The following is a 26,496-nucleotide window of genomic DNA, read 5'->3' on the forward strand; positions in this document are numbered from 1 at the left end:
TTTAGAGTCAAATCCAGCACCCGTATTTAAAGTGTGTGTTCAGATTCCAATCCTTTAGTTTACTAACAGAGGGGCTTAGCTTGTTTTAAGGTATTTAAGGCATTAGCATCCGAACTGAAAGATTATCTATTCAAACCTGAGGTAAATTATTATTTACAATGCAAGGGTGTTTGTCTGGTGTATATTTGCTTATACACAACATGGACAAAAGTATTGGGACACCTAGATTTTTCTGCCATATGTGGTTCTTTTCCAAACTATTACTACAAAGCTGGAGGTACACAATTGTATAAGACGTATAATTTATAATAAAAAGACGTGGTATAATTAAATTGCTTTATATCTTTTGGAAAGGGAGAGTGAATGGCCTGCTAAAGAGCTCTGATCTCAACCTTACTAAACACCTTTGGGATAAATTGGAACACTGACTGCACTAGGGCACAGCTATACGTTTTTTTATAGTAATCGAGTATTCTACAGATTATTCCATTAAATAATCGAGTAGTCGGATAAAAAGGAATTGTTTTTTATTAAGAAGCAATACTATATATACAAGAGAAAATAAGACGGATCTGTTCGGATGAACAAGTCATTTGTTTCCTTCTAAGGAAAATTTAAATTTTTATTGCTGAAATTGCAAACAAGAATATCTGTGAAAACTCTACCCATTTAGCGCATTTAATTGCCATATTACATTAAGATGCAAATACAAATATATAATAAAAAAATCGTTCATCTTCTTCTTCTTCTTCTTTCAGCTTCTCCCATCAGGGGGCGCCACAGCGGATCATCCGTCTCCATACCACTCTGTCCTCTACATCTGCCTCTTTCAACTACCAACTACCCACATGTCTTTCCTCACCACATCCATAAACCTCCTCCTTGGCCTTCCTCTTTTCCTCCTTCCTGGTGGCTCCATCCTCAGCATTCTCCTACTGATATACCCCATGTCCCTCCTCTGCACATGTCCAAACCATCTCAATCACACCTCCCTCACCTTGTCTCCAAAACGTCCTACATGCGCTGTCCCTCTAATAAACTCATTTCTAATCCTGTCCATCGTCATCACTCCCAACGAACATCTCAACATCTTCAGCTCTGCTCCCTCCAGCTCCACCTCCTGTCTTTTACTCAATGCCACTGTCTCTAATCCATACAACATCTCAGGTCTCACCACAGTCCTATAAACTTTCCCTTTCACTCTCACAGATACTCTTCTATCACAAATCACTCCTGCTATCACTCTTCATAAAATAATACAAATAAATATCAAATTACTCTTTTAAAAAAAGGGTAAACGCACTGTACAGTGTTTTCTTTTTACGATTTATTTTGAAATGATCCCAAACTTTGGAAACTTTCTTTCTTTGTCTTGAATCGTCTCCGCACCCCTCGCTGTTTTCTTTCACGTCCCTCCATTCTTTATTCTGTAACATCTTCTGTGTTACCTTTCCAGCACGCTCCAGTTCAGCGGGTGGTGAGTCAGTTATAATGGTTCTTGGGAAAACACGTTTGTAGTTTATTGGACTAAACAAAGCATCAAGGCAAATAATTCGGGTTTTTTTGTATTTTAATTACTCGAGTTAATTGAGGAGTCATTTCAGCCCTAAACTGGACCCCAGGTCTCCTCACCCTAAATCAGTACCTGACTTTACTAATACATTTGTGGCTGATGAACACAAATGTCCATAATTGCACTTCACAATCTAGTGGAACATTCCCAAAAGCAAATTGAGACAATGTGAAATGCGATGTTTAAAAAGCACATACCATGCTTTTGTCCAACTTTTTTGCTTTCTGAACACATCATTTAATGCTTGCAGTAATTTTTTGTCAGTTGTTTTTTATTCCTGGGGAGAAGGTTTGTGTTCCAGCTATCATTTTTTCTTTTTTTCTATTTTATCCTGCTTTTACATGGTAATTTTTTCAATAAACTATAAACTTACAGTGTGCAATATAAAATAAACTGCCAAAAAAATTTATTTTTTTTTTTTAAATACTACTTTTATTGTTTCCTTCAACCTGGGAATTGAGAACAAAACATGGTCATTTCTCAACAATATCTGATTTCCTTTATTATATCAACATATTGTTCTGAATTTCAGTAAAACTTCTGATTAATTGTAAACAGGATGTTAATACTTGATTTTTTTAAGACATATACATACTGCAAGCTATGTGCTTCCTCAAAAACAAAAAAAAAAGCAAATAGATATATCGTATTCCTCTGAGAAGATCAATTTGAAAGATTTGAGAGCCGTTCGCTGACTTTGAGCATCACTGGCGACTTTGACAAATTAACCTTCATCTCCCCCTAGTGGTTCATCATCCGATAAAGATCGGATGTGTTTTTGTTTACCCCTTCTGAAAGAAAAAGCACGTCCGCGGCGATGCAGCGTGACAGAAAGAAATCACGTTGATGTTTCCAAACCTTTCAGCGTTTTCTTGAGATGAGAGAGCAGGCCTCCGAGCCGCTGCAGGTCAAAGTAGTCCACCTTCCCGTTGTAGAAAAGCTGCGGGGGGACGTAGGCGTCTGTCAGGAACAAAATAAAAGAGAAGAAACATTACTTAAAGTGAAGCAAAGAAGCAGAGAAACTGATAAACAACTTAGAATAGCTTAGAAAAGCTTGGAAGATTAAATCATTTCCACGGTGCAATACATGACGTTACATTGGGACATTGTAAATCTCCAAAGCTTTTCAATATCTTTGACAATTTTCTATTTATTGATTTTTGATTGACAATATATTTTCAGATTAGTGTTATCATGTGCACAGCAGTGCAAGGCATAAAACGGTGCATATACCAAGCAAAAGCTTCTGCTAATCTTCACATGAATTACAACAATATATGGCTTTTCTACAAACTTTTACCACAAACGTTAAAGGCACAGAATTGTATTGTCTTTGGATGAGGTAGAATTCAGACCCAAACCTGTTTCAGCATGACAATGCCCCTGTGCACAAAGCCTGCTCCATGAAAATATGGTTTCCACAGGTTGGACTGAAAAAGCTTAAATGGCCTAATATACACCTGTGAACTGAACCCTATTGAACATTTTTTAAACAAACTGGAACACTGACTGCACCCCAGACCTCCTCACCCTACAACAGACTTTACCTGACCTGATACTTGTGGCTGAATAAGCAAATATCTCCACAAGCACACTCCAAAACGTAGTGAAAAATCTTTCCAGAAGACACAAAACAGAACTTGGTAAAGGTAATATGTTACTGTATAAACGACAGGCAGTTGTATTGCCGAGGTCGGGCAACGATACATCACAATGCGTTTTAAACGTAAAATACCAAATACCTTTATGTGTATCAAAATAAACTTCAGCAGCCACACCATGTATCAAAATAAACTGCTGTATATTTGTATTTTACTTTCACGGGGGAGCATGAAATTTCTTCGCAAACCTTCCATCAATTGAACTATTTGATCTGTTCCTTCACCATTACACAAACACTGTAATCAATGTTTGATAGTAACAGCTTTTCTCTGGCCGAGTCTCAGATCTTTAAATCTGACACGTGCTATCAGATCAAATACACACACACATTTCTCTGTAATCTCCCAGATGAAGGTTAGTTTTAAAGTAACCAACAGCTAAATGTTTATCAGTTTGCGACTGACTAATAATTGTATAGTAATTTAGTTACTTGGTGTTTGGTAATGAAGGGTTTCTTCACATCAGCAACACTGAATCAATAACAAACAAGTCATTCATAAGAAGACGACTGATGGCACCTGTATTCATAGCAACAAGTTTCTAACTAATTAATCATTTGATTGTTAATAATAAATATAATATATTATGGGTCTGGCAGTCCTTCATGCGATGGGATGCAAAATCATGATCCTACTAAACAGCTACTTCAATTAGGGTACAAAATTTAGCAATCAAATATTTATCAATTATTGAACACCCATTTGAAAGCTGGCAGCCTGCATGATTCTTACCTTCACCACCTTCTACCATACGGATCAATTTTCTGTTCTGATCTCAACAAGTCTGGGCAAACTGCTGAGTAGGCACCGATCAGAGGCCGCATTTTTCTGATTTATATGACAAAGTATTTTACAAACCTATGTATTTTGATAGAAAATATAAAACCATTTTCATCAACCCTATCAAAGACAAATGACAAAATCCTATTTTATCTTTGAAATACATATTTGAAATACATGTATCATAAATACTGCCCATCCCTGTGTATTGCAGATGTTCTGCAACATTGAATGTAATGAAATCTGCGCAATAAAATTTTTAAAGGGTCATATATTAAATAAACTGTACTTCATTGAAAAAATGCATGCTGTTATTGAAAAAATAATTAACGTTGGGGCGGACGCATTTATTTAAGGTCGGGCTACTATGTAGATTATCAATAAGAACACCTTCTTGGCAATGCCTTTTTGTTTTTATGTAAAAAGACGACCATTTTAAAAAGAATAAAATATAACATGTCCATGCTTGTTGTTAAAGTTAGGACGTTGGTTAGGAAATTCTCACGTCTGGTTAATGGAATTTAAATATAAACGAAACCCGAGGAGCCACTCAACAAAGTTTGCCGAGTTCCCGAAGCCTCCCGAAGTGAGTAAGCAAATAAGTAAGGCAGGACGTAAGGTCAGTAGATAGCCTCAATAGGCGTTGAGTAGTATTGAGCGAATGAATAGAAGCTTCCTCTCGACATCTCCGCTTCCCGTTCTCCGGTGTTTTACAGCGCTCCAACAGCAGCATAACTGAATTTAAATTCCAAGCCGACTATTACAGCCGAACAGTTAAAGTGATGTCAGGGCATAACTGAGACTTTAACGCATGCAGAAGGAAAAGGTCTGTGTGTTCACCTTCGCTGTTAATGGCTCCTGGCCTCTTGCGCTTTCCTTCATCCCAGTAGCTCCTGATTGCCGTTATGAGCCGATGCATAAAGCACACCATGTACTCCGGAGGGCACAACACCGTCGGGTTCTAATCAGAGACAGGGAAAGAGTCGATTGCTGTACACACCACGTCGCTGCACCTGGTCCACTTGAAAATACTCTTAGGATTAAACAATCTTAAAAACATGACACTGGGGACATTTCAGAATCTACAGTAAAATCCTATATTAGAAGCCTCGCACGCTCTGAATGAATCACACGCTAATCATCAAGTCCAACGCTGTTGCTGGCCTACAGGGAACAGATGTGACGTGACGCTGGTACGAGACACCTCGGCTTTTTACTCATCGCAAAAACATCTTGAATCAGCAGTGGGAGCGTTTTTAGCCATCAGAAAATGATCAAGACTGCAAATAACACAGGTTAATTTAAATAAATGCAAACCGAATAGTTTTTTTTGTGTGTGTGTGTGTGTGTGTGTGTGTGTGTGTGTGTGTGTGTGTGTGTGTGTCTGTGTGTATAAAATGTGAATTATACTTACAGACGTATGTATGTATGTATGTATGTATGTATGTATGTATGTATCTAGCTAGCTATCTATATTGTCATTCTTTTATTCCTTCTTTCATGTTTTCTGTTTTTCGTTCTTTCTGTCTTTCATTCTCTTCAACTAGCTTGTCATGCCAAAGTCAAGCTTTGTCAGGACTTATCAACAAAGGACCATATCAACAATGACACACACAAATATTCTTGGAGGCGGAGTGACAACAGCAACCTGTTGATCTGATGGAAAATCTGAGCTCTTTTACATCTGTAAGATTCAGTATATCTCCCTTTACAGTTTTATATGATGTTAAATGTTTTATTGTCCATTTGTTTTTATAAGAGAAATGCTTGTAAAGTGTGTGTGTGTGTGTGTGTGTGTGTGTGTGTGTGTGTGTGTGTGTGTGTGTGTGTGTGTGTGTGTGTGTGTGTGTGTGTGTGTGTGTGTGTGTATGTGGGTATTGGTAGGCTTGGAATGGTCAGACATCAATATGAATGGCAAATCAATATCAATAGCCAAACATGTATAACAAAAGCCTGAACGATCAGCCATTAATTTGAATGCAGACTGTGTGAATAGAGTGTGAATGGCCACCTGAGTCTAGCAGGTGGCTCTCAAACAGGGGGAGGGAGAAAAGGATCAGGCGTAACATATAGTCTTAGATAAATGTTTGTAGGCATCTTATTTTCTGTGAAGGCTAAAATCCCAGCAGTCATTTGATTCAATTTGTTTCCTCAACAGGTATATCAGTATAATCTGATATATACAATATGATACAAAGTAAAAACAGCATTATTGGCTTGTACACTTATTATACCAGGGACTATTCAGATTTTCTTACCCCTCGGTTGCTTGCGTTCTCCTGCAGGAACTTGCGGAATTTGTTGAGGAAAATGTACCGAGAGGCTTCGCCCTGCAGTGGAAAGAGTGTGAACATGACTAAATCCAGCAACGACGAAACGGACGTAAACGTGTCATTCGCCAACGTGTTTAAATCATGCGGATTTTATAAATGTCTGTGAGGGTGATTAATGAAGAAGATTAAACAAGGATAGAGGTAAATGAAGGAGGTCTGGGTGCTTCGAACAAGGTCGCGGAGATAACGCTCCATAAAAATCGCAGCTGTAACTGCAGACGTCGGTGGCGTGTCATAAACGCTGTCACCTTCACGTACCGTCCCTTTGTCCTTGTTATTTAGCATCAGCCTCAGAATCTGAACCTGCAGCTCCTCCACCACTGCACACGCGCACACACAAACACACACACACAGAAATGTAAAAAAATATATATTGATTAAAGCTGATAAAATAAAAAATAAAAAAATGTAATAATAATAATAATAGTAATTATACATTTTTTATTATATTTTGTATTTTTTTTAAAGAAAAATATTGTGTATTTATATTATATATAGCATGCAGAAATGTTAAAAAATATATTGATTTAAGCTAATAAAATAAAACAAATAAAAAAATAAATATAATAAAAATTTATAATTACTATTATTATTAAAATTAAAATATTGTGTATTTATATTATATATAGCATTATTATTATTTTTATTATAATAATGATAATAATAATAATAATTTGTATTATTATTATTAAAAATAATATTATTAAAAATATTATTATTATTATTATTATTATTATTATTATTATTATTATTATTATTATTATTATTATTATTATTATTAATATTTATTATATATTATAGTCTTTATCTTACAATTTGGGCAAATTTTTTTTTATAAAAAGTAACAAGAATGATTGGTCTGTGTGTTTCATACCCTCGATCCTCTTCTTGAGTCTCTGACAGCCTCGTTCGTACGCTCGCCGTCTGAGTCTCTCATCTGCGCTCTCATGTTTCGGGTCGTTCTCATCCTTACCCTGTGTACAGTACAGCACACAATATTGCAGGACATTTACAGTGAAGCTTCTACCATACACACAATCAACAGTTTTACATGTCTGATGACGAGGAAGTGTGTTTTACAGCAGGATTTAAAAAAATTATTGTAGGATTTGGGTTGACTTAATGCTACACTTTTAAAACTTTTACCTTCGTCTGAGAGCTATGAAGGAGCTACTACCTAAAAACCTCTTCAATAAAAAACATTATACTGGATGTACAAAAGTTTGTGGACACCCGACTAGAAGATTTCTACATGATTTTTTCAACATTCCACTCCTCATTTAGTCCCCATTTGCTGTTATGATAACCTCCACTCTACTGGGAAGATGTTCCACAGGATTTTAGAGTGTGCTTGTAGAGATTCATTCAGTCACAAGGATATTAGTAAAGACAGGTACTGACAATGGTGTCCAGTAGGGTTGTGCTCAGTGCTCTATAGCAGGCACTCAAGATCTCCCACACATGCAAACCATATCTTTAAGGGAATTGGCTTTATGAACAAGGGGCATTGCCATGCTGGAACAGGTTTGGGTCTACCAGTTCAGATTAAGGGAAAATTTGATGCTTTTAAAATCATCCTCAACAAATGTGTGCCTCCAATTCTGCAGCTACAGTTTTGTACATATAAAGAAGGTCAATGAATAGATTAAAGGATGGACGGATGGACGGATGGATGGATGGATGGACGGACTTCATCTACGACTCCTCACCTCTTTGTCGAAATGAGTTGGCCACCATGTGGTGGGGATGAGCTCCTCCAAGCCGGCCTCTTTTACCCTCAGAGGAGTCTTGATGTAGAAAAACACCACGGAGCGCAGCACGTCGAATGTAACCACGTCAAGGAGTTTTCAACAATTTTGCCGCATTAAACAGGGAGATCTGAGGACTCACTTGTGCTTGGATTTAAAAGGCTACACTTTCTGAAATAAACCGTTCAGAAATTAGATTTAAATTGTATTTTCCAATAAGACAAAAGTTTATTTCTGAACTGACAGTTACCTCCTAATACGCCTCAGCTCTGTTAAATTCTCGAATTTGATTGGGCAGGATGTTAATATCTGCCGCACGTTAGCATTAAAGCACAAATTCTACTATAGTATCATTTTTATGGTTAATCACAGATTATATTTGGACCACAATATTACATTCTTAAATGAATATAACATTGTGGTCTAAAATTAATTAAACACTTCAGGATGTCCTATTGTAGGAAAATAATTAATCTGGGTGATAATAGTTACTCGGCTTGAGAACAGGCCGTTTAACACCATCCCATCTTTGTTTATTTCCTTATCACAGGATATTCCCAAGTGCTTAATTTCTTACAGGAAATCACCACCGCATTATCAACTCACTATTACAAATTACAGCATTACAGCAAAATTCACCATTTTATGGTCCAGTGAGGATATAAGACGTTGCTCAGGAGGTACTTTCTAGACTTTTCATGGCGTAAAATGGCGGTTGTCAAGCGTAGATAGTGAATCTAGAAGAAATCACATGAAATAAATACAATAAAGTTTATTCAGTCGAACTACAATTAAAAGGAGTGAACTATTTTCAGATGAAATTAATAAAAAAAAACCTTAGACATTACATTTTACTGAAATTCATGATGAATATATTATCATAATCATCATCATAGTGTATTTCTGCTAATTATTAATGAAGTAACTATATTCTTTGACTGATGGATTACTGATAAATTATTGGATCAATTAGTAAATCTATTGGCAATATATTAATTGATGAATCTGACTCCTCCCAGTATCAGTGATAAAGAATTTACAGACAACACATTTAAGTCATTTAGAGTTTTTCTTTTTTTTTTTTTTTTTTTTTTTTTTACATTTAGCAAAAAAAATTAAAAAAAAAAAAGCACAAAAAAAAAAAGGCAAAAGAAAGAAAACAATACCAAAGCACAGAAAAACAAAACAAGGCAAAACAGTGCAAGGCCAAACAAAACAAAGCAAAGTTAGCAAAACAAAGCAAACCATACCAAAACACAGCAAGACAAAACAAAGCTAATTTAAACCAAGCAAATAAAGCAAACAATACCAAAGAACAAAAAAATTATAATAATAATTGATAAATAATAATAAAAAAGAAAAGAAAAAAACAAGGCAGGGCGAAACAAAAACTAAACAGTCAAGCGAAACCAAAGCACAGACAAATCAGAAAACAGCTAAACAAAAGAACAGCCAAAGCAAAAGAAAAGCAAATGAATGATGCAAAAAAACAAAAAAGTCAAAAGCAAAGCAAAACAATTAAGCACAATTAAAGTAAAATAATCTCATTAATCACAAATGTTTTAACAGTAATTACTTTTTACTTGCTGCAATACATAAGCTGAGGGAAAAGGATTGCACACCCTACATTGTTAAATGAAAAAAAAAAGAAAAAATTCCCTTTCGTTTACAACGTATTCACAGAGAACTAATTGATCTGCTTCCTTTAGTGTACTGCATCCATTAGCAATTCCCACCTTTAATTCTATCAGCTATAGGAAAAATGTTTACTTCTGTGTCTCACCTGAAAGCCGAGGTCAGGGATGATGGGTGAGAAGCGGTACGCCCTGAGCAACGACATCATCAACTGCTTCAGGCACTCGTTCACCTCAAAATCCTAAAAGAAAACGCAAACATGAATGAAAACGATGAGGGATTTTACATTTGCTTGGGGTTTTTTTGTGTTGTTTTTGGAATAGGATCTATAGACTGAGTTTTTTTTTTTTTTCATTGACCTCTGTACAGACACAACACATTCGCTTATCACCTCCATGAGCAGCCAGAAGAACTCGAGCAGCTGCTGGATTAGTGGGTGTTCATCCACAGAGCCGCCACCCTCCAAGATTCCCAGGAGGAAGTTCATCAGGACATCTTCTACCAGATACACTTTACACTGCAGTATACACACACATACACTTACTTTGGCTGAACCAATAAAGTTGTTCCATTTAAGAAGAGGTCGTATTGAGGGGCATACAAACCATAAGAGGAGCGAAGTAATTGAAGATATGTGCAAGTGTGACCAAAACGGTAGGTTCACCCTGAAGCTGCCAAGATGTGATGTCCTTCTCGATCAGTTTCTCCTCCTTGCAAACAAATTCGTAAACTATGAGAATACTATAAAAGGGTATACCACAGAGGAGTTTTATAGATGATTCTGATTAACTGATTGGCATCGACTAACATTCTAAAAGTATGGATTTTCAGTTCATTAGGCAGGTCTTCATGTTACTAACTGAAATAATGATAGAAATACCAGAACTCAGATCTAACAAACACAATGGAAGATCATTTCTATTAATTATGTGCCCCAACTGCAAAACCAATAAACATTTTTCACTTGTCAACAGGTTTTTCTGATTCGCTTATTTCTGTGGGATGAATAAATGAGTAAATAAATATTGATACTTGTTCACAGGCTTTTTTGTGTAATTCTCCCTGTCTCTCTCTCTTTCTCTCTCTTTGTCTTTATTTACTACATATCATACATATGGGTCAGGCCTCTATTTCTTCTTCTTCTTCTTCTTTTCTTCGTCGTCTTCTTCTTCTTTCGGCTTCTCCCATTAGGGGTCGCCAGAGCGGATCATCTGTCTCCATACCCCCCTGTCCTCTACATCTGCCTTTTTTAACCCAACTACCTGCATGTCTTCCCTCACCACATCCATAAACCTCCTCTTTGGCCTTCCTCTTTACTTCCCTCCTGGTGGCTCTATCCTCAGCATTCTTCTACTGATATACCCCATGTCCCTCCTCTGCACATGTCCAAACCATCTCAATCTCACCTCCCTCACTTTGTCTCCAAAACGTCCTACATGCGCTGTCCCTCTAATAAACTCATTTCTAATCCTGTCCATCGTCGTCACTCCCAACGAAAACCTCAACATCTTCGGCTCTGCTACCTCCAGCTCCACCTCCTTTTTTTTACTCAATGCCACTGTCTCTAAACCGTACAACATCTCAGGTCTCACCACAGTCCTATAAACTTTCCCTTTCACTCTTTCAGATACTCTTCTATCACAAATAACTCCTGCTTTCACTCTTCTCCACCCACTCCACCCTGCCTGCACTCTTTTCTTCACTTCTCTAACACCCTCTCCATTACTTTGCACTGTTGACCCCAGGCACCTGAACTCCTCCACCTTCTCCACCTCTTTTGCCTTCAACCGCACCCCTCCACAGCCCTCCCTCTCATTCACACACATGTACTCTGTCTTACTCCTACTGACTTTCATTCCCCTTCTCTCCATCCATTTACAGTTCTAAAATGTTTTCGAATCAGCAATGAAACTTGACATGAGATACATAACAAATCGTTTCTACAGATAAGAGTGTAGCACATGCCTTGAAACAAGACATCTGAACAATAAGCTGAGGTAACTGTGGTTATAAACAGAATAATTGACTCCAGTCTGTTAAATTATTATAAAAATAACACACCACTATGGAGTAACTGCCACTCTGCTTCAGGTGGGTTATTTTCTAATAATTCAATGGACCGGAGTCAATAATTATTTACATGAGGCCTTCACAGAGTTATATTTAACCTCATGTCCTGTTCACTACAATGGATTTTGAAGTCTAAGAGTCTAATATGGTCCAGTGTATCTTCTTGGGACAGTGAATAATCCTGAGTGAACTGTAAACTGAAGTTCCGCCTTCTTTTATGTCTTTGCAACTGCCTCCTATCCCTCTTAGATGCCCCGAAGACATTATAGATCCTCTTTGAAGTGGAATCAAGGAATCACAACAAATCCCCCTATTCGACATTCAGTAATAGGTTGTATGTACAAATAAATGTTTTTCCATTTCCTTGAACAATCTTTCCCATGTTTTTTGCTATATATACTTTGGTGTATATAATTGGTGTCTTGCTTTAAACTGTCAAAATAAACAACAGTTTGTGGATACCTGACTTTAAGATTTCTTTATGCTTTTTTAACATCCCATCCCATCCCACATTCAGTCGACGTTTGCTTTCATAAAAAACCTCCACGGGAGGTCTTTCTGGGAAGATTTTCCACTAGATTTTGGAGTGTGCTTTACGAGTGTGCTTGTGCTCATTCAGCCACCAGAGTGTTGGTACCATCAGGTACTGATGTATGTGATGTATAAGAGGCCTGGAGTTCAGTCAGCGTTCCAATTCATCCCAAAGTTGTTCAATAGCGCTGAGGTCTGAGGTTCAAGATCTTCCACTCCAACCTATGTAAACGATATCCTCATAGAGCTGGCTTTGTGCACAGGCACATTTTCATGCGAGAACAGGTTTTGGACTTCTAGTTCAAATGAAGGAAAAAATATCAGCTGTGTTCTTCCAAACGTTTGTTATCAGTTTGCGAAAGAACCACACATAGCTGAAAAAATCAGGTTGCTCTATTCCAAAAAAAAATCACCCACAGTAGCATGGGCCCCTGTTGATTCTGGTTTTTTCTCACCACCTTCGCCTATGGCTTCTTCATTAGAAGCAAACTCATATAGACAAATTGATGAATTTATATATATTCATTTTTATATTTAATTACATAAACCTGCTTTTTGACCACACCCACCATTAAAAGCGCTATACAAATACATTTGAACTCACCTGAGAAAGACACTGGGATTGACCAATTTTGATCTAAAATGTAAAGGAATCATAATTATTAAATCAGTCGTACCTGCGTGTCTATACTAGTGGACATCACGGCCTTTATGTATCCCAGCAGCCTCTTGGCTTTGATGAGGTCAGCAGTTGGAGGGTCCTGTAGGGGATAATAGCCTTCCACAGGATACGTGACGGAGCAGAAGGTTAAGGAACCTCCTCTTGAAGGTACACGGTTTATATTATGAAGTATATAAAATATAAAAGCCTTTACATTTCATTCATAGCAGCTCAGAGGTCAGGCAAAATCTAAACAGACCCAGAGACAATTTGTTCAAGAGCTTAATAGGATTTGAACTTCTTTTGGCAATGGAGGTCCTGTAATATAATACCATAATAACAACCAGACAGCAAACATGGAGAAGCAAAAAAAGGATATCTGAGTGGGCGGCTGCCGAAGTTAAAGGCCACGGACTCTTTGAATGAAAGACTGATAGCGGGAAAGTAGGCAATCCCTGGACCCATTTTGATATTACTGAAAGCCGTCCCGAGAGACTGTCCATTCCTGAGTTAAAAAAAAAAAAAAAAGAAAAGAAATGCCATAAAAACCTCAATACACACTCATGAAATTGATAAAAAAGAATCCTGTGACGAGTTCTGTGACAAATTTATATATATTTTTTTAATTTATATTTTTTATTACTAAGAATATTCACATACTGACTGTATCATGCTTAATATTTAAAATGATAAAGTAAAAAAATAAATGTTAAAACAATAAAAAAAAACAAAAAAACAATTATATTATAAAATCTGGTTCCTCTCAAGGTTTCTTCCTTATGCCATCTCGGGGAGTTTTTCCTTGCCACTTGCTCATCAGGTACAAACTTACTCATAAAGAACATATTCACTTTTAATCACCACATTATCTGTGTAAAGCTGCTTTGAGACAATGTTCATTGTTAAAAGCGCAATACAAATAAAAATGAATTGAATTGAATTAAAATATATTAAAACAAAATAATAAAAAAATTGAATATGTATATATTCATATATATAAGAAATTATTTATTAATAAGACTAAACATATGATTTAAGATTATTTTATGCATTATTCTTATCCCAGCAAACTTTTATACAGTATATTGTGTATCACAACATATTTCCTGTCTCTGAACTCACATAAAACTGTTGATCGAGTATAAGGAATGAGATTGGGAATCCACAGTTATAGTTAAAATAATTGAATGAATTAAAATACAAATTTAAATTAAAAAGCCACTCTTATTTTCTCATTACAAATAAACCAATACACTATACAGACAAAAGGTTTGTGGACACGACCACAAGATTCATATGTGCTTTTTGATCAATCCATTTCACATTCCGCATTTGCGTTATTATAACCTCCACTATCCCGGGAAGATGTTCCACAAGATTTTTAAGAGTGCTTGATAAGATTTATGCTTGGTCAGCCACAATGGCATTAGTAAAGTCTGATGTAGAATGAGGAGGCCTGGTGTGTCGTGATCTGAGTTTTGTGTTAAACTGAAGGGGTAATTTAATGCTACCGAATCCAGAGACATTATATACAATTGTGTGCCTCCAACTTTGTGATAGCAACATGGGGAAATTCGTGATGACAGTCAAATATGCAGACTAAGACCACTTACAGACAGAAAGTAATTGTCCCTTCATCAAGGTCTATCATGCAGCTGACGATGTCACCTGCAGCCCATGACTGGTGAAATGAAAAAAATGTAAACATTAGAGATTTAGAAAAGATAACAAGCACATCAGAACAAAAATTATAAAAAATAAAAATAAAAGAAAGTGGAAAGTAAAAGTTAGCTCAAGTTGGACATCAACGATTATAGAAAATTGATGTTTAACCAATCAGCAAACTCTATAAAGCAGTGTGTGTTCTCACTTTGCCATAGTTAGTGGTTGTCACGTTCCATTTTCGGACACGATTACCGTCATATGCGTATGAGTCCGGAGTGTCGCCAACTCCCTCCTAAACAAAAGAAATATATATCAAAAATAAAAACCAGGAAATAAAAAAAAAAAAGCTCAATTTATGTTTATATGATTAAATTATCAGATTGTTGAAATATTGTATTTCATTATTGGTTTTTTTTGTAGATGAACAAATTTGACATACGTGACAAATGAACAACCATGAACCTTGAACTTCAAGCTTTTTTTTTCTTAAATTAGTGAATGCAATCTTCAATTCTTTTTTAATACCAAGGTCAGTGAGGGGACTCATTGGCTTTCACACTTAAAGCCAATGTAATGGAAGTGAACTCAAACACAAAAAAACACACATACTGTACACACACACACACACACACACACACACACACACACACACACACACACACACACACACACTTACCTCCTGGTTAAATCTGCAGTTCAGCGTGCACCATCCTATCTGCATTAAACCTTGAGACGAAATCAGAACCTCGTACATCCATTTCCCTGAAAGAATTCACAATGAATAAACCCATGCAAAACATTACATCAGAGCTGTTTTAAAGACCTACTTCACTACAGTAACTAAGCTTTTTCTCTGTGAATGTAAAAAGTTATAATTACCTTTAAATACGCAGCTCGTAGCCCTTATAGAACTGAAATTGCTATGGCCGATCACCTTGAGTTCGGAAAAATTAGATAGTTAAAAAGATGTCATCTTTCAAGTATATCACTCAGTTTGAATATAAACCGAGTTAATGTACAATCCTGTAGTGTGAACACAGCAGTAGGAACCATTCTCACTCCTAAAAGATCGTCATCTACAAATAAGAGGCCCTCGAATCCACTGGTGTGGTCCAGGACAACGGTAGAGGGTCCGAGTCGCCCGTCTGAGTGATCTAGAGACAAAAACATGGCGGATATACAGCGAGCAAAAATGTCAACGTCACAAAAGAGACAAACAAACAAAAACAAAAAAAAACACTTTTTAATTGGAGAAATTAACATAGTACCATAGTAACATGGTATTCACTACTAATACGGTCGGTGAATGAGCGGCGGCGCTTAGTCATGGATGTTTTCTTTCAGCGTGTTTATTTTACTCTTGGTGGAATGACCTACCCAAGTCCATCTGGACAGCCAAATCCCTCACACATCATCTTGAAGAAACAAGTGAAAACTCATCTTTTCCATGAGCTTCTAATTACCTCTTATTATCCTTTATTCCTTCCTGTCCAACTTTTACTACTTTAAACAATGATCAGTAACAGGCACTTCTCTTGTTTATTGCCATCTTATGATAAATTGCATTTGCAAAATTAATAAATGTAAATGTACTAATTGAATATATATATATATATATATATATATATATATATATATATATATATATATATATATATATATATATATACACCTGAGATGTCCTCAGCGGTCTCGTCCTCTGACAGCAGCTTTTCCAGGTGAGCGCCAAGGTCCTGAAACGTCAAGGGTTTTCTGCAAAGACCAAAAACAAACAAAACAAAATCATTTTTACATACACTTATACATTGTGTATACATTATTATAATCATATAATGTCAATATATTAGGGTTGTAACGGTACACGTATTTGTAACAAAATTATTCGGGACATATTTACGTGTGGGAGATAAAAATCTAGCGTTAGTGCAGTGTCACTGTAAATTTGTTTTGCGCAAGCACAAAAACTCTAAACAATCCATAGGCTTCGTTAGCGTTTTATGTCCAGCTTCTAGAATTTCTCTTAAAAGGAGAAAAAAATGACAATTCCACACATCGAGGGAGTGAATAAATGAAAGACGAATGGAAGGAATTAAGACATTTGTTAAAGTATGCTGAAGTAAGCAGAACAGTTAGGTAGATCATATCTTTAGAAAATGTTATATTAAATGTAAAACACACTAACACACACACACACACACACACACACACACACACACACACACACACACACACACACTTACATATATATCTGTATTACCCAAATAGGGTCTAACAAATGTAACCCATTTAATTAAAATTTTTCTTACAAAAAAAAAAATAATAAAATTGGGCCAATTTAATTGATTAATCAATATAATAAAAAGTGTATTGCATTAATTAGATTTATTCTATTTTCATAAAATATTATAAAATATAATTGTATATATTACACTATGGTTTCTCTGGTTAGTGATTTGTGATAGAAGAGTGAAAGTGAGAGTGAAAGGGAAAGTTTATAGGACTGTGGTGAGACCTGAGATGTTGTATGGTTTAGAGACAGTGGCATTGAGTAAAAGACAGGAGGTGGAGCTGGAGGTAGCAGAGCTGAAGATGTTGAGGTTTTCGTTGGGAGTGACGACGATGGACAGGATTAGAAATGAGTTTATTAGAGAGACAGCGCATGTAGGACGTTTTGGAGACAAGGTGAGGGAGGCGAGATTGAGATGGTTTGGACATGGTCCAGAGGAGGGACATGTCCAAACCTGCAAGTTAGTTCCAGCTTGTCAATTATGTTACAGAGGCTATACACTAAAAAATAAATCCTATACGCTTTAAATCTTGCTTATACTTGTCAAGATACATAATAAAACCAAAACAAAACGGATATTTTACATCCCCCGTCCTTAGAATTTCAGAGTGTTACACTCAAAGTAACAGCTGAAGCACTTACACTGGAGACTCCTTCCATATATATTATTATTATTTCTCACCCGAATGCTTCACAACATATAAACAATATATTTTATTAATGTTACATTCTATTATAATACAGATGTGTGTGAAATGAGTAGTTCTTGTAGAAAAGTATTTAGAACCAGAACATGAATAGAACCCTGTGATCTATTTATATTACAGCTGAAATGCTCGGAGCTGCTGGTACTGAATCTTCTAAACAATCGAATTCAAGAGATCAGCACAGCACAGTGTTCTAATCGAATTCACACACTAGAAAGACCTTCACACACCTCGCATTCTCCTTATGCAAAATGTGACCTTTATTTTATACTAGAAAAAAACAGGATATACCAGCTGTACCCATTAGTGCTGCCCGCTCATAGAGGTGTGCCGCTTAACAACCCTATAACAAGCCAAATGTACAATTTGTAGGTGAAAGTGTGTTTGCGGCACACAAGCAAAAAGCAGCTAAATAGCGATCTGTGAAGGCTCCGTAACTTCACACAGCTAAGTCAGGTCTATTTCTGACACTCGCCTTTCTTCAAGTTCCCGTCACGCTCTATCTATAGAGCCGCAACGGTAACCCGAGCCCCGCGCTGGACCCGGAACAAGACCCCAGCGCCAAATTACATTCGATCAGCATTTGTCATGTCTCTGAGGATCTGAGGGCTGAGGATCCTATATTCTATGAAATAGAATTCGAAAATAAATAGCGAGGAATGATTAACTCACTCGAAGTGGCTCTATGACAGAGGCGTACGTATGCTGTTGCTAACAGGCCTCACTTCTGATTTCCAAAATTAACTATTCTCTCTGATTTCCAAACAGTCTGGTAGCGTTGGTATTTCTCAACATGCTTGCAAAATTCAAAATCCATATTAACAATGGTGGCGAGTAACAAAGCATTTTTTATTTCATACTTAATGAGGTTTTTCTTTAAGTCTGTGGACTTTTACTTTACTACATTTTAATGTGTAACATATTAATTTTTTAACTCCTCTACACTGCAGAAAAACATGCCCTTATGAATATATAGCCAGCGTTAAATGAGAACCTATAAAACTATAAAAGATGTGATATGGAGAAGAACCAGGAGCACTGAACTGCATCAGTTATGAAATTTTAGTTCTCACAGATCACTACTTTTACTGTTGATACTTATACTATATGGACAAAACTTTGTGGAAACCTCAAAAATAACTTTATATACATTTCTCAATTCTTTTTAACCGGTTTAGTTTCATGTCTCACGTGTCTCACGTGTCTCACGTGTCTCACGTGTCTCACGTGTCTCACGTGTCTCACGTGTCTCACGTGTCTCACACGCACACAAGTTTAAGGTAAAGGGGCTTTATATTTGTCACATGTACCTTATAGAACAGTGAAATTCTTTCTTTGCATATACTGTACCAGCAATGTTCGGAAGCTGGGCTTCTAGAGTGTCAGCTTGTGGATACTGGGGCTTGAAACCCCCGACTGTCTGATCAGTAACCCAGAGTGTTAACCACTGAGCTTCCACTTCCCAACTGAACAACAAAATAAACCCGTATCATATTTTTCTACTAAGCTCCTGAACATTTCCAAGCCAAAAACATTTGTTTCATTAAAATCATTCAGATTAGTCTGAGTGACGCCCCTAGTTATGTGTCCACAAAATTTCGTCCATATATAATTTAAACTGAGCATGTAATCTGTGAAAAAACAACATGAGGACCTCACTAATATCATAGAAGCTCACAGAAAATTCAAGTTTCCAGACAAACGAGATTGTTATAAAATAACAGAGCATGCTCTTAATGCTTTAAGAATGGATTTTATTAGTATTTAGCTTAATTAATGAGACCCACAAATGCAAATATACACAAATTTAGAAGCGCTCATACACTATAAGTACAACTAACAGTGTTTTTTATAAACGCCACAGTTTTGTGCGCTACAACATACAAATCGATGAAGACAATTCTTTTATTTTTATTCTATTTATTAAAAAGTTCTTAAGGTGTTTAAGGAACAACATGTGCTCTGTAAACATTTCAGATCACCCGCCATGGAAATGTTAATATATAGTCGATATTACAACATCAAAATGTGTTTTCTAACCTGTAGGTTGCTGATGCCGGACCCTGTTTACTGGAGGCGGGAAACACACGGTGCAGGTAATCACTCAACAACTTCTCATTCACAATACCTGGAGAAAAAAAAAGTTCAATTAAAAATCATTATATTGAAACGAAATGGTTAGAGGAGGTCAGAACTGATGCCAAACATTTACATTTATTTATGCAAATGAAGCAATTACGAATGTATGCATATATTTGTATGGTTAATTATAACAAATGTCTTATGGGAAAGAAAAAATGTGGTATTAGGTATTAGAACCTATAATGCCTAAGCAGTAATGTGAGCACATTTTATATATATATATATATATATATATATATATGTTAAGAAAAGATTTTGGGAGAATTACTATAAAGATACTTTAGGTGCTGTATGCTTGCATTATGTTCCTCATAATTGTAAGCATTTTTACAAAACTTAACAACGTCATGTAACTTTTTCACAAAATTATAATAATAATAATAATTTAATATTTATTAATTTATTATTTATTACATTATTAATTTATTATTTATATTTTTTATAATAATGTATTCTTAATATTTTATAATAATTTATTAGTATTATTTATTAGTATTATTAATAATAATAATAATAATAATAATAATAATAATAATAATAATAATAATAATAATACCAATTTTAACTCTGTTTAACATTTTTCCATATGTGGTTCATCCCCAAACTATTACCCCAAAGTTGGAGGCTCACAATTTTATAGGACGTCTTTGGATGCACTAGCATTACATTTTTCCCTTCATGTGAACTAAGAGACCCAAGTGGAAGGTCTTGCGTGGCCTGTTATAGAGTTCTGATGTGAACCCTATTAAACACCTTTGGGATGAATTGGAATGCTGACTGCACCCCAGACCTCATCATCAGACTTTACCAATACCCTTGTAGCTGAATGAGCAAAATCTCCACAAGCACACTCCAAAATCCAGTGAAGCATCTTCCCGGAAAAGGGGAGATTATTATAATAGTAAATGGGGACTAATTGCAGTCAGTTGTCCCCAAAACCTTTGGCCAAATAGGGAACATTATTAATGTTGTGGTCCTAATCTTACTAGTTGTCAAGATTTTTTTCACTACTAAAAAAAAGTAAGGTTCTTACCTGCGACTTTGGGTTTGTCCATATCTGATGCCAGGCGATAATTCCGTCGGGTCAGGGCTGTACCGCCCCCCTTCGAACTCATACTGCCGCGATAAAATGGACTTCAGTGCTGATAGACACATCAGAAAAATCGACATTAAGCAGAGCAAAAACACTAGATCACCATCTACATCATAGGTTTCAAGTCAAGTCAAGAAGCTTTTATTCTCATTTCAACCATATATAACTGATGCAGTGAAAAACAGTGAGCTACATCACATAACATAGAGCTACATCACATAACATAGAGCTACATCACACAACATAGAGCTACATAACAGAACATAGAGCTACATCACACAACATCGAACTACATAACAGAATATAGAGCTACATCACACAACATAGAGCTACATAACAGAACATAGAGCTACATCACACAACATAGAGCTACAAAACAGAATATAGAGCTACATCACAAAAAATTGAGCTACATCACAACACAGAGCTACATAACACAACGTAGAGCTACATCACATAACATAGAGCTACATCACATAACATAGAGCTACATCACACAACATAGAGCTACATTACAGAACATAGAGCTACATCACACAACATAAAGCTACAAACAGAACATAGAGCTTCATAACAGAACATTGAGCTACATCACAGAACATAGAGCTACATCACACAACATAGAGCTACATCACATAACATAGAGCTACACCACACAACATAGAGCTACACCACACAACATAGAGCTATTTAACAGAACACAGAGCTACATCACACAACATAGAACTACATAACAGAATATAGAGCAACATCACACAACATAGAGCTACATCACACAACATAAAGCTACATCACACAACATAGAGCTACATAACAGAACATAGAGCTACATAACAGAACATAGAGCTACATAACAGAACATAGAGCTAAATCACATAACATCTAACTACATAACAGATTATAGAGCAACATCACACAACATAGAGCTACATCACACAACATAGAGCTACATAACAGAACATAGAGCTACATAACAGAACATAGAGCTACATTACACAACATCTAACTACATAACAGAATTATAGAGCAACATCACACAACATAGCACTACATCACACAACATAGAGCTACATCACATAACATAGAGCTACATCACAGAACATAGAGCTATATAACAGAACACAGAGCTACATCAAACAACATTAAGCTACAAAACAGAACATAGAGCTTCATAACAGAATATAGAGCAACATCACACAACATAGAGCTACATCACACAACATAGAGCAACATAACAGAACATAGAGCTACATCACACAACATAGAGCTACATAACAGAACATAGAGCTACATCACACAACATCTAACTACATAACAGAATATAGAGCAACATCACACAACATAGAGCTACATAACAGAACATAGAGCTACATAACAGAACATAGAGCTACATCACACAACATAGAGCTACATCACACAACATAGAGCTACATCACACACGTAGTGCTACATAACAGAACACAAAGCTAAGGACTAAAGTAAGTTGTCCTCGCCACATAAAGTGCATCATGTGCAACCCAGCGCAAAAGGCAACACAATACAGTGTAGGACAAATAACCAAAACACAAAATAGTGCCACCAGTAACCCTACCATATAATGTGTTATACAGTACAACGTGCGAAAGAGAGAACTATATACAGGAGTTTACTTGTAAATAAACACAAATTGTATAATAATATAATAATAATATAGAATACGTGGTGCTGAAGACATAGATGTGTGTGAGTTGAAATGTGTATGAGTGAGAGTTTGAGTTCAGATTGGTATCATATATCATAGCAGATTATAAGTGAAACATTAGAAGTGATAATATTTCACCAGATTTTAACAGATTTGTTAGAAATATTTCGCAAATACTTTCTAAGCACTACGACTGCCCAAATTCAAGCGTCATTCAATCCATGCTGTTTCAGACTCTCAATCATCAAGCTCGTAATATTTGCCCTGATACGTATAGACATGTCTCCTGCTGGATTAAAACAGCTGTCAGAGTGTCAGAACCTCGCAGTATACATTACACATTATAACCTCTTTTTAACATTAAAAGTACATTCAGAGGCTGTGGGACAGAGCTGAACGTAGATTAAAAGTTTAGCCGGTAATGTTCACCAAATATTCACCTTGATATTACACCTGTGACTGTTGAATGTTTGGAAACACTCTTATTTAGTAGTATGAGTATTTTTTTTGACCAAACAAATCATCATTAAATGTTTTTAAACATGTTCAAATTTATTTTCATTATGAAAAATCCTCTCACAGCATGAATAACAGCTTTACAAACTCTTGGCAAGTTCTTTTCTCCAAACATTCAGCTGAAATAATTTGCCATTGGATATTTCTTTCTGACCTGGAGATCCAGTTCATCCCAGAACAGTTCAATAGGATTTAGGTGACTGGGCAGGCCATTCTCTGATAGATAGCACTCCAGACGTCTGTTTGCTCTCTAAATAACGTGTATAGAGCTTGGACGTACGCTTCGGATTATCGTCTCGTTGTATGGTAAAGTTCATGCCAAAGATCTACAGTCCAGACGGAATTGCATGGTGATGAAGTAAGGAATGGTTGCCATGTTGGTTAAAAACCATTAAAGACCAGGTGTTTCCAAACTTTTGACAGGCACTGTAACGTTAACGGTTTCTTTGTGCTGTTTTTTATTCAAACTATTCCTTCAATACAAAACCACGACACAACACACACACACTTGAAAGCACGAAACATCTGGAACACATCAGCCAGCATAAAAATTTTAATAAAAAGAGTTTTCATTATGCCAGTAAATAACTATAACGCATTAATAACAATGATATAACCAAAATATTTCTCTCAAATAGCATTTAATTTAATCCAGCATGTATTTTATTTTTTTTTTAAGAGCTTGCACTTCGCCTCCATTGGATTTTAAAGCACTGTCAGTGAAACCAAACACAAAAACATGTTTATGTTGTTTGTGTTTGGCTGCCAAATCAATATCACGCAACACTCACAGTTCTTTTTGTCCTACCCGCATTCCGACACTTGCGCAATGATTGGCTCGCGAAAACTCCGCCTTCTGCGTCCTGATTGGCTGGAAGTGTTGTACGCGCTTCAGAACGCCCATAAGCAACATTCAGTAGCCAATCAGAGCGCAGAAGGCGGGGTTTCTCGAAAACGCCTGGGAAAAGAAAAGTCTTACAGAATAGCTCAAGGAACAAAAATTCATGCAATAATCCCGCACAGCACCACGAGGTTCAATCAACAACCGTTCCTGCAGCAAATCGGACAAATAAAGCGCTTTATTCGAATGCGAGCGAATAAAGGATCAGTTTCAGGGGCTGAAAGAATGTTGACAGTGACAGCCGCAGAGCTCTGCCCACTTACACCTCAATAATAAAGCAGAAACAGCGAGCGGCGCTGAAATAACACCTCGTTTCCCGTTCTGAATGATTCCACATGGTTGTTTTGAGGCACAATGAAATGCTGAGTTACCTGTTCTTTCTGTAAAAAAAACCCCCGCTTTCAATCCTGCCAAGAGTCTCTTTCAATGCTGGAGAAAAACGAGTCCAAACTACGGAGCGCCGTCCGGGCCATTCTTGTGCCGCGTTAGAAAATGCAGAATTTCCAAAACGCGGTGCCACTTCGCCTCATCCTTGAGAAACTCCATCCAGAACCACACGCTTTCTAATTAATATATTACCTTTAAAAGCTTCTAAAAAGAATTCTTTTCACGATATTTTTTTTTGTGGACAATTTAAGTTGAAATTTTCTTTTAAAACCTTTTTTTGTAATCTTTCAAACCTTTCTGTAATGTTTTAAACCTGTAAATGTTTCAAAATGTTTGTAATCTTTTAAACTTTTCATACTATTTAATCTCATAATGTCTCAAACTGCATAATGTTCTGACACGTTTGTAATATTTCAAACATTTTGTAATAATGTTTCAAAAAATGTTCATAATGTTTCAAACTTCTCGTAATAACGTTTCACACGTTTTCGTACTGTGGCAGACATTTTTCAATGTTTCAAACTTTGTAATCTTTCAAACCTTTTGTGACGTTTTAAACTTCTTGTTTTCAACTTTTTGTAAGGTTTAAAGCCGCAATGTCTCAAAATCTTCGTCATGGTTTGAAATTCTTGTAATAATGTTTGAACCTTTTAAGATTTGTTAATAATTTTAATAATAGTGTTTCCTACAATGATCGACATCGGCCTTCCGACACAATATCTACTGTATTTCGTCTTCATCTAGAGACGAAGCGATGCAACAGCTTTTTACTGACGTGAACTCTCTCTTACCTCCTCATCTACTCGAACAGTTCAGCTTCCAGACAATCAGGCTAATACCATCATTAAAACAATTACGCTCATGAGAGAAAACACTGCGGTCAACTCTTTGCTTTCTAAACAGCGCTTACAGAGCGTTAATGCATCAGCTTATTGTCTTGTTGTATGGTGAATTGGTTCCAATTAGCTGAAGTCCAGACAGAATTGCATGGTGTTGAAATATGGAATGGTTGCCATGTTGGTATTTATTTGGACACAGAATAAGTCTTCAACATTCCCTGCCCCAAAACAACCTCAAACTATTAAGCTTCCACCTCCATGTTTGACTGTGGGGGTGAGGCAGTCTGCTAACATCTTATGTTCTCCATCTTACTCAAGTTCTTCTGTTAGAGCTACAAATGTACAATTTGGACTAATCTGTGCACATAACTTTCTTATAATCAGTCACTCACTGTCCAATTCTTTTTCCTTGTTCATTACATATAAACAACAGAAAAATGCAGATTTTCTTTTTTGTTTATATTTCATCATTTCATGTTTCCTATAATTGCCATTTGACTACCAGCTGATAGGATTCATATTCCATCTTCACCCAAAGAAAGTCAAGTTTGTTTCTATAGCACTTTTCACAACAGACATCGTCTCAAAGCAGCTTTACAGAAATTAACAGTGAAGGTGAATGGTGTGTATTTATCCCTGATGAGCAGCCGTGGCGACTGTGGCAAGGAAAATCTCCCTTAGATGTTATGAAACCTTGAGAGGAACCAGACTCAAAAGGGGAATCCATCCTCATTTGGGTGACATCAAGAGTTTGATCTTGATGAGAGTTAAATCTTTCAACAATACAGTTGAGAGAGAGAACTAACATGAGCACTGGAGTATAAGATTATAAGTGATGTTTTTTCTACAGTCTTTGGTATAAAAGTAGGAGCTACTGAGCTCAACATTTGTGATCAAGCAATATACAGTAGCAGCACTTTAGTGATGCGAGTTCTCTCACCTTCTCATCTGCTCATCAGCAGATCAGCTTCCTGACCATCACGCTCATCATCAGAGCATCATACAGCGGCTTTGCATTCTGGGACTTTCAGGATTGACATCTCATCTAATCAAAGTCATATTTCTCATTGATTTTATGTTTCACGTCAAGAAATGTTAGTAAAGGAAAAAAAAAAAACAACCTCTTGCTCTTTTGTTTTTAGGAGCTTCCATAGAAAGCTATTAGATATCAATTTTTTCTGCTAATAAACACCGTACCTGCACTGGCAACATCCCATGTAACATCTGCACTCACTTTTCACTGGAATACCAAAAGTAAAAATCCAGCACTGACCATCAAATGAGAA

At 36.3% G+C, this 26,496-nt stretch overlaps 1 protein-coding gene across 1 annotated transcript in view; it reads right to left on the bottom strand.

Moving 5' to 3' along the window:
- Positions 1 to 24,475, bottom strand: part of rnf123 (ring finger protein 123) — a 166,419-nt gene extending 141,944 nt beyond the window's left edge. Inside the window, exons 1-21 of the mRNA XM_083534394.1 lie at positions 24,356 to 24,475; positions 20,827 to 20,935; positions 19,692 to 19,779; positions 16,330 to 16,409; positions 15,717 to 15,811; positions 15,537 to 15,591; positions 15,334 to 15,419; positions 14,863 to 14,949; positions 14,606 to 14,673; positions 13,372 to 13,497; positions 13,009 to 13,123; positions 10,336 to 10,440; positions 10,122 to 10,247; positions 9,879 to 9,971; positions 8,759 to 8,832; positions 8,057 to 8,174; positions 7,222 to 7,321; positions 6,606 to 6,667; positions 6,273 to 6,344; positions 4,855 to 4,975; positions 2,432 to 2,533 (exon numbers count right to left, since the gene is read on the bottom strand). Coding sequence (XP_083390520.1) covers positions 2,432 to 2,533; positions 4,855 to 4,975; positions 6,273 to 6,344; positions 6,606 to 6,667; positions 7,222 to 7,321; positions 8,057 to 8,174; positions 8,759 to 8,832; positions 9,879 to 9,971; positions 10,122 to 10,247; positions 10,336 to 10,440; positions 13,009 to 13,123; positions 13,372 to 13,497; positions 14,606 to 14,673; positions 14,863 to 14,949; positions 15,334 to 15,419; positions 15,537 to 15,591; positions 15,717 to 15,811; positions 16,330 to 16,409; positions 19,692 to 19,779; positions 20,827 to 20,908 — 1,855 coding nt within the window. The 5' untranslated portion in view covers positions 20,909 to 20,935; positions 24,356 to 24,475. The remainder of the gene's footprint in view (positions 1 to 2,431; positions 2,534 to 4,854; positions 4,976 to 6,272; positions 6,345 to 6,605; positions 6,668 to 7,221; positions 7,322 to 8,056; positions 8,175 to 8,758; positions 8,833 to 9,878; positions 9,972 to 10,121; positions 10,248 to 10,335; positions 10,441 to 13,008; positions 13,124 to 13,371; positions 13,498 to 14,605; positions 14,674 to 14,862; positions 14,950 to 15,333; positions 15,420 to 15,536; positions 15,592 to 15,716; positions 15,812 to 16,329; positions 16,410 to 19,691; positions 19,780 to 20,826; positions 20,936 to 24,355) is intronic.
- Positions 24,476 to 26,496: the final 2,021 nt, after the last annotated feature.

The sequence above is a fragment of the Silurus aristotelis genome, assembly GCF_946808225.1.
Source record: "Silurus aristotelis genome assembly, chromosome: 28".
Taxonomy (NCBI): Eukaryota; Metazoa; Chordata; class Actinopteri; order Siluriformes; family Siluridae; genus Silurus; species Silurus aristotelis.